At 44.3% G+C, this 17,047-nt stretch overlaps 2 protein-coding genes across 4 annotated transcripts in view; both read left to right on the top strand.

The window, feature by feature from the left end:
* baiap2l1a (BAR/IMD domain containing adaptor protein 2 like 1a) overlaps nucleotides 1-9,224 on the top strand; it is a 19,088-nt gene extending 9,864 nt beyond the window's left edge. Inside the window, exons 5-15 of one of the 3 annotated variants that reach the window (XR_002166602.1) lie at nucleotides 621-692; nucleotides 859-993; nucleotides 2,692-2,844; nucleotides 2,913-3,056; nucleotides 4,107-4,230; nucleotides 4,707-4,920; nucleotides 5,622-5,681; nucleotides 5,852-6,002; nucleotides 7,778-7,818; nucleotides 7,915-8,305; nucleotides 8,363-9,224. Coding sequence is in view for 2 of the 3 variants with exons in the window: in XM_019858017.1 (XP_019713576.1) it covers nucleotides 621-692; nucleotides 859-993; nucleotides 2,692-2,844; nucleotides 2,913-3,056; nucleotides 4,107-4,230; nucleotides 4,707-4,920; nucleotides 5,622-5,681; nucleotides 5,852-6,002; nucleotides 7,778-7,818; nucleotides 7,915-7,987 (1,167 nt within the window). In the remaining variant the exon portion in view is untranslated. Of the gene's footprint in view, nucleotides 1-620; nucleotides 693-858; nucleotides 994-2,691; nucleotides 2,845-2,912; nucleotides 3,057-4,106; nucleotides 4,231-4,706; nucleotides 4,921-5,621; nucleotides 5,682-5,851; nucleotides 6,003-7,777; nucleotides 7,819-7,914 lie in introns of all 3 variants that reach the window. The other 2 variants (XM_019858028.1, XM_019858017.1) reach the window with 2 other exon arrangements.
* A 358-nt stretch (nucleotides 9,225-9,582) lies between these two features.
* tecpr1a (tectonin beta-propeller repeat containing 1a) lies at nucleotides 9,583-17,047 on the top strand. The gene is made up of 24 exons (XM_019857603.1): nucleotides 9,583-9,721; nucleotides 10,206-10,457; nucleotides 10,537-10,719; nucleotides 10,793-10,915; nucleotides 11,050-11,169; nucleotides 11,240-11,414; nucleotides 11,489-11,589; nucleotides 11,718-11,819; nucleotides 11,913-12,055; nucleotides 12,181-12,656; nucleotides 12,742-12,887; nucleotides 13,006-13,161; nucleotides 13,248-13,397; nucleotides 13,558-13,715; nucleotides 13,826-14,056; nucleotides 14,182-14,278; nucleotides 14,425-14,504; nucleotides 14,588-14,644; nucleotides 14,725-14,899; nucleotides 14,989-15,124; nucleotides 15,207-15,299; nucleotides 15,392-15,498; nucleotides 15,670-15,789; nucleotides 16,044-17,047. The coding sequence occupies exons 2-24, from the start codon at nucleotides 10,233-10,235 to the stop codon at nucleotides 16,146-16,148; spliced, it is 3,459 nt and encodes a 1,152-aa protein (XP_019713162.1). The 5' UTR covers nucleotides 9,583-9,721; nucleotides 10,206-10,232; the 3' UTR covers nucleotides 16,149-17,047.

Raw genomic sequence — 17,047 nt, 5'->3', positions numbered from 1 at the left:
AAAAAAAAAAAAAAAAAAAGTGCTGAAAGTTTGAAGAGTCATGACTTTGGAAGAAGGAATGAAAACAATACATTCCAAAAATAAAATCCATCTTGGTCCCACATGGATACCATATGAACAGAATATCAAAAATCAAAAGTTAGCGGCCTCTCCCGCGCATGCTAACATCTAACTCAACTGTATTAATATTAATTAAAAAGTCTCACTTGTGTGATTTGAAGAAGTAGAAAGAAATTAAAGTTATTTGTCACGGGGAAGGGGTGGGGGGGAAGCTCAGCGGTCCTTTTGCTTCAGTCTGGAAAAAAAACGAGCAATGCTTGACGTGTCAAAGTCCGGCAAACTTAGAACACTTGAATTCCACAGAGCGCAAGAAACACGATGTTTAAGAACACGACAGGTGAACGGGTTGTTTTCCTTCGCGTCGAGACTATCCCGCGGAGATAGAGTCCGCGAGACAAGAACGGTAGGGAATCTTTAACCAGGACGCTCTTGAAAAGCCATTATCATGCCCTTGTTATCATAATAATGCCACAGGACCGAGATGTGCGGCGTGTTTTTTGGAAAGGCGCAAGCGACTGAAGGACAATAACGGTTTTTGCTTTTCCTCTCCATTATTGCAGTTCAAGCGATTCCACCGAGAAGTTCTTGCAGAGCTGGAAAAGAAGACAGAAATGGATGTGAAGTATATGAATGTAAGTTCGTATATATAAGATGAAAAAAAATGCATGGGTTCTGATTGATCTGAATTGATGCAAATAATCATTATTCGTGTCCGATAAATGCAGAATGGATTTTTCTTGTGATCTATTTAAAAATGCATCACGAGTAGTAACATATAACGTGCTCCCCTTCCTTTAGGCTACATTCAAGCGCTACCAGTCAGAACACAAGTCGAAGCAGGAATCCCTGGACCGCTCGCAGACTGACTTGAAGAAGCTGAGGAGGAAGAGCCAGGGCAAGAACGTGTCCAAGTACGAGATGAAGGAGAACGAGGTGAGGTTGAAATCAAATAAAAGCTGAGTCTGCGTCAGATCGCTTGAGGTGTGTTTATTTGCAAACACCCTGATCGAATTCATGTCTGTTGTTAGGTGTTAACGGTCCGGTTGCGTCTGCAAAATTGGCTAGAGGGGGATTTGCAAATGAATGTGGCATGAAAAGAGAAATTTGGAGAGTCTGTCGGCTGTGAAAGTAGCTTGTTTTTTGGGGGGGTTTTTTTGGGTTTATTTTGCTCTCGTATTGGCCTCGTGTTAAACGCTGATCTGGAATGAACATACGTTTGATACCCTGAGCATGTCATTCTACCGAGCTGAAACTGTGAGCCTCCCATCTCCCAAGTGGATCCCTCATTTATACCAAGAGTGGAGGTGAGGCCCGGCCGGCCTGGGGCTTTCTAATCATCACGCAGCCTAAGGGCTCACAGAAACGTGATTGCTTGGCTGACGCCAAGTCTGCGGGATTGAGAATTTGTTGAAAACGGGAAGTGAAGAGCACTGATTCAGCATCTGACTGGGCTATCACAGCGACACGGATAAGAGGAGCGAGTAAGGAGGAAGTGGCTGTTTTTATTGTTACCATGACAGCCTGGGGAAGACATGAGAAAGGAGGAGCGGAGGGGGGAGGGGGGGAGAATAAAAGGACGGGGAGAAGGTCGAGAAGTGCTTTTTTTTTTATCAGGTATATAGTCTGCCATCTGTACACTTGAACCATTTCAAATCTCTTTGTGGGGCAGAGGTGCCTTTCAACACCCAGCAGACTAAAGTCCCAACATTATTTTGAATGCCTTCGTATGTAAAACAATGAGAATCAAACAGGCATGAAGGTGTGGCCACAGTCAATTTTTTTTCTTCCTGCAGGGCAAGGGTGTGCCACTCTTGACTCTATGCACATTTATTGGATGAATGCAGACACCCAGGCACGAAAGTATGACAATGAATGCTGAAGACGGACGTCTCAAGGCATTTGTTTCAAGGCATTTAAACTCAAGTCGGGGATTTAAATGTGCCTTTCCCTCGATGTTTAGTCATTTTATTTTCCTCTAGCCGGATATATTTCAGTACTGAATTTATTGGCTCCGTTCTCGCAAAGATAAGAGCTTGTAGCCCCGAAAGTGATGATGTCACAACACTCCCGTGAAGCATCCAATCAGACTGCTCTCATGCATTGATGTGTGTTGAATATAGCGTTATGGTATTTTTTAGGTGTGTGATTTTTTTCTTTGGGGGGGGGGGTTGGGGGGGGATCAAAATGCAAATAGTTGGCTTCTACACTTATTCAAGAATTGAGTTAGAAAAAAATGAAGAAAGTGTGTGTTTTTTTTTTTTTTTAATTGTTTCTTGGTGTAAAAACTTCAAGAACCACCACTGTATTATATTTGTGGGCTGGTGAGCCTTTAAGGGGCGTGGCCAACTGGGTGACAGCGGGAACCATCAGTCGGGTTGGCCAATTTGAGCGTCTTCGTGCTCCTTGCAAGTATTTTCATTTTGTGTTTGTGTGTTCGACTGACTGTCCCATTCAAGAAGTGGCTGAAAGTGCATCGGCAAATGGCGCAAAAAAATTGACCGATTGAGGCTCCACTGCAGCTTTATTTTTAGACCATTTCGGCAGAGTGACAAATTAATGAGGTTAATAATCTCACGTCTTGGCTTTTCTGACCTTGCAATTTTTTATCTATATATTTTTTGGTGCCCGCAGTACATGGAGACCATCTCGTCGCGCCAGATGGACATGCAAAAGTTCATCGCCGACGGCTGCAGAGAGGCCCTGCTGGAAGAAAAGCGCCGCTTCTGTTTCCTGGCCGACAAACACTGCATGTTCTCTTATCACATTAGCAACTATCACGACAAAGTAAGAGCGGCTTCGTCAGTAATTCCAACCCAAGCCAGCAATAATATCATAATATTTGTGCCTGTTAGGCAAAAGAGATGCTGAACGAGAAGCTCCCCGGCTGGCAGGAGGTGTGCTGCGACGTCAGCAAGGTGCCGGACACGGTCAAGCACATGATAGACGGACTTTCCATCCATCCAGAGCAATCGCTGCTTGCTCAACGCTACAATAGGGTTTGTGTGTTTTTGTTGTGTAGTCTTTCATGCTTCAACTGAAGGGTGGACAGGAACAGGTAACCCGAGGTACATTGCGTACCTCTGTTTTAGACCCACGGTCCGGTGCATTTTTGGTATGGCCTTTTGTGCTTCAAAAAAAAAAAAAAAAAGAACTTTTGTTTCTCTCTCAGTATTCTCTTTGTTGTGTTTGTCTGCAAAACTCCGTTTTGTGGTGTACAAAAAAAAAAAAAAGATACACTAGGTCACAGTTGGATATTGTAGCGATTGATTCGTGGTGACGTCACAGATTTTAGTAGTCATTTATGTGTAAAAGCAAGTTTGGACCATGTGGGACATTGGGAGACATTCTTACATTTCATTTCAAATTGAGTTTAAAAGTCTTGAACTGAAACTTTGGGAACCCTGGCTTTTCTTTTGCCTGTGCAAACACGCAAACACACCCATTCAAAAACAGATGTCGCGAAAGCAGTAACACACCCTATTATAATGATCAGCTCTTATTTTTTTCTGCTGATTTGGGCAGATTATGATTATTATTTACACAAGAATGCATGATATCATAAGAACAATAATGACATTAAAACATTTCCCCTAAAATGGGCAAAACAAAGTTTTGTACATTTGTATTTTATGACGTCTCACTCTTGATGAAAAGTGACATCGACATTGCTCTCCGTAAGATAAGCGGGATGTCACCAATGACGTTGAGGAACTTGAGTGTTTTATCTTTTTCTTCTTCGCCCATTATCTCGCAAAGGTGCCACCCGCTGATGCGTCAGATGTTTGTGTAGAGTGTCTTTGAGTTGATTATCAGCCCCGGAGATTCCGACTTTTGTTTCCTGCTGATAAAGCCTATTGAACATTGAGGCCACCTCTTGTATTGGTCACGTAGACGAGCACAGATAAGATGATAATCGCATTTCACATCAATAACTCCACGCGGACTTTGACCCGTGCGTGGCGATCAGTATTTTAACCCACATTTTTTTTGTCTCACACGTCTTTTTCATATATATGATTGGATCTTATTCTCTGTTGTCCCCTCAGAACAGCGTTGAGTCCATGGTGCCGCCCCCTGCGCCCCCACTGAAGGCGCACACGAGCCCACTCGCAAACATGTTCAACCCCGAGCCAAGATCTCCAATCACCTCCTCTTTAGAGAATCACTCAGGTACAAATACTCGGCACGCTCTACGTTTTATTAGGTGCACCCGATTAACCCTTTCAGGGACAGCGGTTGCTACAGTGGACAGCTTATCAGGTTACAGGGTGTGTGGAAGGGTAAAAGCATAGAGGTGATAATTTCCATGTAGCTCAGCACAAAATTCAAGACAGCTTGGTTCGAAAGTTTCAACCCCTCAAAAAAAAAAGATCCGGATCCTGTTGTGCGTACTTTTGTGATGTGCTCTATAGAGTGACAATTTAATAATTCTTTAGTTCCCTTTGAATCTTAAGACAATTCTCTGCTTGCTTTTTTGTTGTTGTCATGGTTTTAGCAAGACCCTTATTTGATGTTCAAAACAGGCGTTGTTGGATGTACAGACTGGAGGAACCCTGACCTCAACCTCACGGCGTGAGAATTTAGGAAGCTGATATACAATGTGGGCTATTTGATGTTCATGTTTTAATGAACTTTTGCTTTTTCAGACCAGGGCAGCCTCAGCGAGGACAGTCCATCCCGGTCGACTTCTGAGATTTCGGGTCTCCAGATGACTAAAAAGTCTCGGGTCAGGACCATCTTTCCTCACTCTGCGGGAAACAACGGCACCCTCCTCAGCTTTGATGAGGGTGATGTGATCATCATGCTCGTGAAGGAAGAGAAGGACGGGTGGCTTTATGGCGAGCTAGAGAAGACTGGGCAGTAAGGATTTTCATTTTTTTTTCTTGCCTCTTCAACTATGAGGTTATATTATTTTTGTTTTGCAAACAATCTTATTTTTATGATAGATAAGGGGATATTTTTAAAAAATGGGATGATGTGTGCTGGTGTTTTTTTTTTTTTTTAAGACGGTTACATAAGTTGTTTTTGTGGGGGCTTTTAAGTGCAACATAACCTGTTCCGTCTTTGTAAACAAACACGTTCTCCGCGCTGGAGAATGTGGTGTTGTCCTTTTCACATACCTTTCAGTTCGTAAAAAGGCCCCAGTCATTGTCAACTTCAGTACTCATACCAACAATGGTGTCGCAGTCAGTTTTTTCCACATGGCTTAAATGGCACGTTTCGACTTTGTCTCGCTATATTTTGTCGTGTTGTTATGACGTATGCGAGCATAAGAATATGTTTGGTATGTTTGTGGTCGCATAACTCTTCTGCTGACTCTTTGCCTGGTCTACAACATATGTAGAACTACACGTACAAGGAAAAACAAGTACCGGTAGTCTTTTCTTTTTTTTTTTCTTCCATAAATTCCCACTAATGCACTCTGTAATCTTGCAGAAAATCTTCCAAGATGACAAAGTGCTCTTCTGCATGCTAATGCTTTTTAGTGTAGCATTTCACATTTTCTTTTATATTTATAATGTAAACTGCTGTGTGTCTAATATTGTTGTGTTGTATGTTAGGCGCGGTTGGTTCCCCTCGTCCTACTGCAGACCTTTCTCTGAGACTCTCACATCAAATAGGTACGCAAACATATTTTTATATTTATTTTGTTGTATGGAACATATGCAGATGAATTTAAATGTAAAAAAAAAAAAAAAAGTAGAAGCAATTTGAAATAAGTGTTACCCTACGTCAATATTGCATATTTAAATTATTATTGCTGAGGTGTAAATTGTCACATTTCATACAGCAGCAATTTGGGATCACCAGCGCGAGGTCCGAGTGTCACCAGCCTACCCGAGCTGGATGAGGACGAGCCCGTGTTGCTACCGCCAGCAGACTATTCGGACAAATCCCCCTCAAGCACGGTTGTACGGTCAATGCAGTCGCCGCAGAATATGGTCAGTACCGCTATTAAACGCATTGTGCTGCTCAACATAAATTTTGAATGCAAAAGAGAGATGACTTGGAATGTCTGCAAACACACAAATTTGTTTTCCTCAATGTGGAATCAAGTGCAAAGACATGAATTTTATTTTTAGTTTTTTTCGACACTGACACGCAAAATACATTTGTACAGTTTCACACACCAGTGGTGATGTACGTATCCGGTAACTCAGTTGTGACCTTTTTCTTGAGCAATTTTGGTCACAAAATGAGCCACTGTTGGTTTTTGAATATGCTCGACCAGTTGAGGATTGAGAAAACCTGAATTCTTTTCTTCGTTCTGGCTTATCATTTTGGAGAGGGCTGTGGCTATGTGTGAGTTTCACCTGATATATTTCCTGTCATGATAAGTTTATTGCTTTTTTTTTTTCTCCAAGGGTTTAGTCCATGTTCTGCACCCGCCCCTACAAACATTCCGTGACACGTTTTCAGCTGTGAGTAATTGTCTCTTATCAACCACGCCCTTGAGTGAGGCACAGCTTGAAGAATCAATTCTTCCAGCCCGTCGTATGTCATGACATTTATCTAGGTTATGATTGATAAGCGTGTACTATATTAAAATGAAAAATGTGTGTAGAGGCACGTGTCGAACGTCTAGGAGTCACGATGAGATAATAAGAACAGGAAAGAGGCACTGTTAAAGGACAAGAGGGTCCAATCACAGTATGAGTTGGTGATATCTCTGCCGATAGAGGCTGAATCCGTCCAACCAACCAGCGTACAAGTCCAGGCACGACTCTAGTCTCCACTTTCTTCCCACTGTGTCTGTACGCAATGTCCTCTCTACCTGCTGCCTCAGGGTTTTAACTGTCTCCCAAGTGCGAGGCCATGGATCATCATTTCCCTATCCTACTTCTTTATGACATATTTTTGTTCATGTGAGTGTTGTTCAAGGAAAGGTCAAAAGTTAACCGCTCTCCTTAAGTCTTGTTTATGAGGCTGCGGGGGCAAAAGTGGACTTTGACACTATTAACGCAGCAAATTTCCATTCGTGCCCAATGAATTTTGTCAGTTTTAACTATATATCAAAGGGTGGGTGATGTTTTGTGCTCGTAGAACTTAGCCATACTTTGCCCTTCCCTGATCCAAGAATACAGGACGTTTCGGATTGCGGACAAGAGCAGCTATGTTTGACAGACAAATATCTGTGGGGGGGAAAAAGTTTGAAGTCGAGAAAGAAGCTGACAGGCAAAAAAATAGGAGGTGGAGTTTGAACACATTAAACAACAGCTTTTATTTTTCAGGGCTGCGTTGTCAGACGCAACGATATTTTTCTGCTCTCTGCTGGATAGAAAACATAATACATGAGACCTTCAACAACAAATTTAGGAGTAGACAACGCATCCAAGTGACAACAAATTTGCAACCTTGCAGTACTATATTTTAAAGTGTTCCTCAGCCCCTTCAGCAACATAGCTGAAATACTTATGTTAATTTTACTCACGCACAAAAAAAGGAGTGAGTGAGTATTGTTATTCGCAGGCATTTCTAGACAAGCTAGATTCCAAACGGGGAGCTGGAAGTGTGCATACACTTGTAGCTTTACGTCTCAAAGCGTTACATGGCACACCATCAGGCAGGAGGACAATTGTTGATGAGTAATCTAATCCAACCAGTTTGGTAACACTGCCTTTTCTTCACAGATGGAGTGATTTGTGTGTATTTATGAAGGATTGTTTTGTTTTGTGTCCAAAGCTTCTTCTCAGGGTCTGTTTTTTTGTGTCTGTAGGTTTCTTTAGAAAACGGGACAGCAAGGGTTCCTTTTCTAGGGTGAGTGATGGAACACAACGAACTTGTTCCTAAAATGTTGCCACTCATATTGACAAACTAACAACCTCTCGATAATTTTAATTTTCTTCACTGCAGAGGAGGAAATCCCTTCGCAACGGTCAAGCTGAGACCTACCGTCACCAATGATCGATCAGCACCTGTCCTCTAAACACAAAACAGTTCGGGGGAATCATGCTAGCCCTGCCACCCAACCAAAAAACTGTACCCTCACTGGACGTCTCACTATTTTGGGATCCAAACAAGGGATCCAAAAATAAATCCATGTTACCGTGCCACAGTACGGACATATAATCCCAAGTGTCATGTTTATGCATCTGTGGCACATGCATCCAGTCTGTGTTCATGTCAAGTAATTCCAAATAATTCTCATCATGAATGCAGCTGGATTTAATTGCAAACACCCAAATACAAAGATGTCTCAGACCACTGAATGAGAGAAAAACAGTTTGAACGTGTTAGAATTAAGGTCCAAATATCTTGTGTCCTCCAGCCGAAAGTTTCGAAACATAAGTTTTAACATTAGCTGTTTCTTTATGTGCCAATTTTTTTAAGATAATCTCTGTCGTCATGTATGTCAAATAAAAAACATTTTAACTACCGGTTACAGGAAGAATATGTCTGTGCAGAACAAATTGAGGACACGCATTATCCCAAAGCTTTTTATTGTTTGTGCTGCAGTTACTGCAGTGATAAATGCATTTGTTTTGCCATGTTCCTGACGAGACTGCCTCGCAACCAGACTGTCTTCCTGACTTACTGAAAAAGACAGATGCATATACAGTACAAAGAAAACATTCACATTTCTATTTTTTAATATATTCAGTTGTCTTTTTTTTTTTTTTTTAAGAGCTGTGATGTTATGCAGAGGTTGTGAGAATGAAGGGAGCGTGCTGTGTTGATTATAAGGATTTGTTATTTGAGAGCCAGCAATGAAGTACGTCACTATCCGAAATAAGCGTTTATATTCATAAGCAGGATGTTTATAGGAGATATTTAAATTGTACAGCATATGTCCATGATGTGCTCCCACCAAGCTAGGCTTTGGTTTGACTGCCAGTGTTTTAAATGGATACCATTTTGATGAAGGGAATATTTTTCACGCTTCCTGATTTTGGCAGGTGTGCAGATTATGCAATATGCTGTTGACGTTCCTCACTGGTTGACATTTACGTTGTCTGTTAATATGACAGGTCACAATTTTGAAATACATTAAGTAGATTTTGTGAGGAGCTCCAATGTTTTTGGACACGTATTTGATTTACAGAATGTGTATTGTATGATGGAGAAGTGATCATTCTCAGTTATTCCTCAGTGCCTCCTTAAGTGTATCTTGCCATTGTGTTCACGATGCCTTTTTTTTCCTTAATAAAACGTGATACAGTTTACATTTTTCAATCTCATCTTTGTGTATGTGGATAGATGTTCACATCTGGACAAAACATGGACCAGAGGATGCGAAGGGAATCGTCGTCTCATGTGATTAGAATGACAGCTATAGACAAGCCCGTTCAATGCAAAGATAATTAAACCATAGTCTGTCTGTCCGTCCGTCCGTCTTTAAGTAGAGTTCTCTATTTCGCTCTCTAGCTCTCTAGTTGTCGTCATCTGGTGTCGTTTATAGGAAGTTATAAGGCTATTTTGGGAAACGTGAAGCAACAGCGACCTCTGTTGGATACCACCGTCACATACACCATTCACCACGGAAGCAGCCAATGAGAAGGAAGAACCAAAGCAGCTCTTCCGGGTTTGCTCAGCCAGCTGATGTCTGTCATTAAAGTCGTTGCAACGACTAATAATATGATTTCCCCCTGTGCATTAGGATCTTTTCTCTTCGAGGAACACAAAGGGGACGTCTGCGACTGTTAATGAGAGGTATTTCGAGGTGTGTGCTTCTGGGTATCTGTATGCGTTCTATTTGAGGAGGGTAAAGCTGGTAATCCAACGCCAAATGGGTGTTATTACGTGTGAAGCTGCTGGCGTTTGAATCGTTTTGGCTTCATTTCTGCAACCTTGCACCTTGAAAACGAGCTCACTAAGTTGTCGAGTTCTTCTTGCTAATACCCACTAACTTAATGACGCAAATTTAACACTGTGTATGTCTTGAAAGCGTCATTTTAGTCGCTAATTTAAGCGGACATGGGTTAGCATAGCGAGTCGCCATTTGAATTAATGTCAGGTTGTGGACTGTCTGCAAAACTCTGGACTGCTTTCCTGTGTCCTCTTGCAGGGAAAAATGTCCAAATGTGAATGCAAACATGATCCTGAAAATTTAAATGAACAGTTGCCAAGTTCATCAATAAAATATGTCAAATGATGAGCATTATGGCAAACTTTAGCAGCATTCCATTTTTTATCCTTTCACACAGGTCCAGCCTGTGGTCCCAGGTGCAGCCATGCCCACTTCCCGGCTCTGGGCAGTGGACGTGCACGGACGGGTCTACAGCCTGTCCACAGCGGACCAGCAGTGGGAGCATTGTCGTGATGCTGAGATGTTATTTAAGCGGGTGACCGCGGCTCAACAATGCTGCTGGGGCATAGCCTCTGACAACAAGATCTACCTGAACGTCCACGCTTGTGACCTTCACATCCGCTTTCAGGAGGAGACCTATGAGAATCAAGTGGGTGTTCTCCAAAGTCTATGCCTGGTGGGCAACTGTGAATCTGTCAAGTGTCAACTTTCTCTGTCTGTCTTGTTAGCGATGGAACCCTGTGGGTGGTTTCTCTGAGCGCTTGTTACCGAGCGACCGCTGGCAGTGGAGTGATGTCACAGGGTTGCAGCACCAGCCTCCATCAAGTTTCCAGCTCCCGTCCAGCAGTTGGGAGTGGGAGGGTGACTGGTATGTGGATCAGAATTTTGAGGGGGAACCCACAGAAAAAGAGGTGAGTTCCTCTTTTTTTTGCGCTCATTTTTGTGAGCCCGACGACCTGTTTTTATGATGGATATGATCTTCAGGGATGGACTTACTCAATTGACTTCCCAGCTGTTTACACTAAGGACAAAAAGTGGAACTCCTGTGTCCGTCGCAGGCGATGGCTCCGCCACAGGAGATACAAAGCCACGGACTCTTGGGCTGAGGTAATTTGCAGTTGTCTTAAGTGTTTTCATTCGTTTTTATGTCAACGTATCACCACATTGCTCTCGAACGTACATACAGGATGCCGCTTCTGTTTTGGCCACCAAATGTTCAACTGCATCCCTCTTCCCGATAGATCCCTTCACAAAAGACTTCTCTGCCAGATCCCATCAGTGATATCAGCTGTGGTGGATGGGAGATAACCGAGGAACCCCGTGGCCTCCTTTGTCTGTGGGCTGTGTCGCTACAGGGGAAGGTGCAACGTCTCACTTCCCATCCTGTAGTCATGTAACAGGAAGCATGACACCCCTCCTGTCTGTGTGCAGGTGTGGTTCAGAGAAGGTATTTACCATCACAATCCTGAGGGCTCTTTGTGGCATGACATCTCCCTCCCCGGGGAGGTGGTCCAGATCAGCTGCGGCCCTGGAGAACTGGTATGGGCTGTGCTATGGGAGGGCCAGCTGATTGTAAGGGAGGGTGTCAGTCGAGACAATCACCAAGGTACAGTTGCTGGTATCAGGACAGTTTTCTTTGCTTGTATTCTGTCATTGGCACTTCCGTTTTCTTCCATCCAGGTACGTCGTGGTCAATGTTGGACCCTCCCAGCCCTGACGTAGGCGTCATGCATGTGGCAGTAGGAGTCAACGTTGTCTGGGCTTTGACCAAAGATAACAAAGTAAGTCAATGTTTCCTCCCGCGATGTTGTTAGGAGTTGGAGATGGCTCAGGAAGCACCTTCTTGAATTCCGTCGCTTTGGGTGTTGACGTCCATGAAGATTGTAGCGTTCACATGTTGCTTTACCAGGTGTGGTTCCGGCGCGGGGTCAACTCCCACAATCCACGTGGCTCCGGCTGGATCAGCATGGTTGGAGAAATGGCCATGATCAATGTAGGACTCAATGATCAGGTACAGTCCAAATGTCCACAATGCTCTCTGTCCGATAAAAGGTCTTTCCCTGTGTTCCTTTCTTACATTTGTAAAATGTACACTGTTGCCCAGGTGTGGGCAATCGGTAGCGAGGACCGCGCTGTGTACTTCCGCCAGGGTGTCACAGCGAGTGAACTGAGTGGGAAAACCTGGAGGGCCGTCGCTGCTCTCAGAGATGGGGATCGGCCTCATTCCAGTAGCAGCAGTCAGCAAAGGTGTAATACCGACTTCACAGATTCCATTTAAGTAGTAGAAATCAATTACAGTTCATCATGTGTTCATGAACACATCTTTGACAAGAGTAATTTGTTATTGTTCGTTATGTTCCTCTTTGCCACAGTGCTGGATGTTACTTCAGTGAGTTGCATCCTCCGTCTGCTTTGAGTGACGTAGAGTCTGATACAGAAAAAGGATCCGCAGATGAAGTCGGCTGTTACAGTGCCGGCATTGAATCCTCTGACCAGGCGGTTTCTGACCGAGAACCAGCCTCTGTTGCTGTCCCGCAGGAAAAGTGCGTCGACGAGGGAGGAGATAGTAGCACTCCGTGTGTTGATGCGGTTCAGACCGGAGGCCCCGTTGACTCCCAGTGGAGTAACGTGGATCTGGAGGTGCCGCAGACCCAGCAGGCCCAGACTGGGAATTTGTCTGACAATGCAGACACCTGCAGCCTGTCATCCGTGGCCACATACACCCTAGCCATGGAGGACAATTATGGAGTAGATGGGCATCCTCTTTGGGCATGGGTCAGTGGTGGGGGCTGCTCTGTGGACAGCCATTCCCAACTTAACTGGTTCCACAGCACCATGGGCACTTCATGTAGGTTCAACGGCAGACCCGATTGAAGCGTTTTTATCTCTCTTATTATGAATGTATCTTCTGACATTTGTTTTATTCTCCCCAGTATTGGCCCAGTCCGTCCAGTCCTTGAGTCTGTCTGTCACAGCAGCTCAGATGGCCACCTGGCGGAGACAAATCTTTGAACAACTCAGCGAGAGGACCAAAAGAGAGGTGGATGAGTTCCGACATTATGAGCAAGCCATTGAGCAGGTGAGTGCAAGTGAATGAACACTCATTTGCCACGGCGTTTGGAACGCTGGTAAAACCTAATGAGATCCATACTGTTGCCCACCTTTTTATTTCTTATGCCTGCTTGCCTCCATGACAGTGCGTGTGGGTAAAGAAGGGTACGATGCAGTGGTGGAGGGACTGGAAGCCGCACAAGTGGATAGACGTTCACTTTGCACTCGAGCAGTTCTCGGGACCGGAGGGCAACAAGGATGGCATCCTTTTCGTCTATTATAACTACAATGAGGAGAAGAAGGTGAGAAGGGACGCTTGATGTGGGCAAGGATTGTTCATACACAGTTGCTCATTCGTGCTGATTGCACACTTATGGTTCCCCCGCAGTACTTGCATGCCTTTCTCAATGAGGTGACAATCCTGGTGCCCGTGCTCAACGATGCCAAACACACTTTTGCCATTTACACACCTGAGCGGATCAAAAAGAGGTGGCCGATTCGAGTGGCAGCTGCAACAGAAGAGGAGATGCACGACTGGGTAAGGAGGGGAATGTCTATTATGGAACATGTCCACCAAGTCTCTTTGCAGTTGAAAACAAATATTACAGGAGCAATCGAGGAGGGATTTGTTACGATTCAATGTGAAAGCTGTGTCGAAAATTCATCACCTTTTTCTCCTCTTTCTGCGGTACCTCTAGCTGGCGCTGTTGAGTGCCTCATGCTGCGACTCTAGAGGCATTCAGGGCCCTCCTTCCAAACAAGCCATCTGGTCTATCACCTGTAAAGGGGACATCTTTGTCAGCGAGCCCACCCCGAGCCTTGAGGCCATGCCATACCCCACCCCCTGCGACCAGATGTAAACATGCCATGAAGCATTGTATAAAGTTTCAATTATATTAGTTTGGTCACATTTTCCCAGCCATTATTTCTTCACAATTTAGAGGAAGACTCTGCCTGATTTTGCAGGTTCTGGCGTCAGATCGGAGGTCACCTGCGCATCGTGGAGTGTAACAGCATTGGGATCGTGTGGGGGATTGGTTATGACCACAATGCCTGGGTGTATGCCGGGGGCTACGGCGGAGGCTTCTTCCACGGTCTGCCCACTTGTAATGACCACGTTTACACACAAACTGACGTCAAGAGCGTCTACATATATGAGAACCAGAGATGGAACCCTGTCACTGGCTATACCAACAGGTGCAGTTCTCACTGTCCATTAGTTTTCAGATTGTCGTTAAGCATTTGCAATAATTCCATTTGATGCATATTTTGTGTTTGACATCTTGTCATTCAAATTTTTTTTTTCTGTGAAATGTCTTTAGAGGGCTCCCTACTGACCGCTACATGTGGAGTGATGCCTCGGGATTGCATGAGCGCACAAAAACAAACACCAAGCCTCCATCCCCTCAGTGGGCATGGGTACGTAAAACTAAACTGAAGTAAATCCAACGCTCGCCCCTGCCCCGCGGTCGTGAATTCACCCAAACACATTGCGCGACAAACCAGCTCAATAGAAAACGGACGTTGTTGAACAATATTTCCTGTCCCCGGTTGGTTGTCTTCAGGTGTCTGAGTGGGCCATCGATTACGGCGTCTCTGGCGGGACGGACCGAGAGGGCTGGCAGTACGCTGCTGATTTCCCAGCGTGGGTCTCTGTTGTTGTCTGTTGAGTTCAACCAAACCTTTGAATGAACAGAGATTTTAATCAAATTTCAACTCTGCATTCAGGTGGTATCATGGCCATAAAACCATGAAGGATTTTGTGCGACGTCGGCGATGGGCAAGGTAATCTTTGAAAGCAACTACTGTGTATAGCATTTATTAGCAGTGGTCACTGATCAATAATGAAACCTTCTCTTGAACAGGAAGTGCAAACTGACGACCACAGGTCCTTGGCAGGAAGTCCCGCCCATTCAACTGAGTGATGTGACCGTCCTGCCCTGCACCCCCGACAGCGATGTGGATGTGGTACCCCTGTGGGCCATCAGCAACAAAGGAGATGTTCTCTGCCGACTGGGAGTTACTGCACTCACTCCTGCTGTGAGGAAGGCGGCTTTCTTTTTTTTTTTTCATCTCCTGTAGCAAATTTAAAAGGCATCTTATTTAATTGCAATGTGTTCGCCCCGAAGGGAACGTCATGGCTTCACGTCGGGATGGATCAGCCCTTTCAATCCATTTCCATCGGGGCTGCAAGCCAGGTTTGGGCTATCGCCAGGGACGGTTCTGCCTTCTTCCGCGGATCTGTGTTTCCTCAGACCCCTGCAGGTTAGTGGAGGGAATTTCGAGAACTCTTAAAGGGCAGATTTTCTAAACGACAGGATGACTTGTGCATTGTCTCTCTCTGCAGGTGAGTGTTGGTACCACGCCCCTTCTCCAACCAAACAGAAGCTGAAGCAGGTGTCTGTCGGACGGACGTCAGTCTTTGCTGTTGATGAAAATGGTGAGGAGTTTTTAATTCATGGTTACTGTTCATGTCATCGTATGTTTCTATACTACTACTTCTAATCTTATACTTGATTTATTCTGGTTCAGGTAATTTGTGGTACCGGAAGGGTTTGACCCCAAGTTATCCTCAGGGGTCCTCATGGCAGTATGTTTCTAATAATGTGCGCAAAGTTACTGTTGGGCCTTTTGACCAGGTCGGTACCAGCATACCACACAAATCCAAATTGTCTTATCTTTTCATCACGCACAACCACAATAATAAAAATACAGCATTCGAAAACTAATGCTGTACTTCAAAAACACAAGCTTGTTAAAGGTCGTTATGCTTGCTTGTAAGATGGCTCACGCTGTGGTCTTAATTTTAGGTTTGGATCATAGCAGACAAGGTACAGGGCAGTCACAGTCTGAGTCGTGGGACAGTGTGCCACCGTCTCGGAATTCATCCTTTGGAGCCCAAAGGACAATTGTGGGATTATGGCATTGGGGTAAGGAAGTGATCTCCTCCATTTATCAGAAAGACGGTTCCAGTGAAAGATTTCATCAACCCCCACATCAAAATTCTAGGTTCAAATGCAGCAAAACCGGAAAAACACTCAGGTAGTTAACGACTAATTTACATTGTGATGAAGCTCGTGATTAAAAGAAGGCCAAAACTTGACTGAATAAATAATGTTTACACACATTAACTATATTTATTCAGGTGCCTGAAGGTGATTTTTTTTTTTTCCTCTCCATCTAGGGCGGGTGGGACCACATCACAGTGCGAGGAAATACCATGGAGCCCCCCCCTTTCTCTCTCTCTGCCCTTGCAGACACTTCCGCGCAAGCTTCTGGGAGCACCTAAATTGTCAAGAGACAAAGAGGTCAATGTTAGCATTCTGTGATGTTAAGGCACTCACCGGCCATGTTTTTCAAGGTGCAATTACTGTACACACAACCATGCACGTAGGCGTTTTATTTTCTCATTGCCTTTATCGGACTTTTATTTCTTGTGACATTCTTTTCCGTCGCAGACACGGTAGCTTCTCTTTGAACGTCTCGCCGCACTTCACTTTATTCACGCCCCCTCTCCCCCCTAAAATGCTTGACCTTTTTTCTTGTCACTCAGTAGTCTCCAAACACATTTCATCATATACTGTACTGTGGTATCTGTATAGAGACGTTTATTGATCGTGTATGTGCAGAAGTGTGCGATATTCTGTGGAAAGCAAGTTTAAATGCTCAGTTTAATTTGATACGATCCTGAGCTCCCTGCTTGCTTACTCGGAGGATATTTGTGTTCTCATGCTGTATATATTTAATGTTTTCGCCCTCCCTCGGCCAAACACGGGTGCTGTAAAAGTGACGGGAAATTGAGTTTGAATGTGCCAGGAGCAGCCAGCAAGTCTTGGGACACCTTTTGAAGTCAAGACAAACACCCTTCAGCATAGAGCTCAATGAATCTTGGGTTGTAATTGTGTAAAGACTTAACGGTAAGTAAACTACTGTGTTCGCCCATTAAGAGGATCTACTGGGGTGGGTCCCTCGGCACCACCCTCCCTCTTTGACTTCCAAGTATCTCATGAAACTGTTGGTTATTTCTTACCTCGCAACAAGCAGATTTTTTTTTGTTTTTAGACATTCTTCTGACCACTATTGATCGTGATTGTCTTTGGGGCATGTGCATTATAAAAGGGGGAAGACTTTCCCTGGCTTGCTGGAAAAAAAAAAAAAATATTTTTGTAACAAATCTCTAATCGACTC

The sequence above is a fragment of the Hippocampus comes genome, unplaced genomic scaffold (genome assembly GCF_001891065.2).
Source record: "Hippocampus comes isolate QL1 unplaced genomic scaffold, H_comes_QL1_v1.1 scaffold17, whole genome shotgun sequence".
NCBI classification, from domain to species: domain Eukaryota; kingdom Metazoa; phylum Chordata; class Actinopteri; order Syngnathiformes; family Syngnathidae; genus Hippocampus; species Hippocampus comes.
This window is presented reverse-complemented; position numbering and strand designations above follow the sequence as displayed.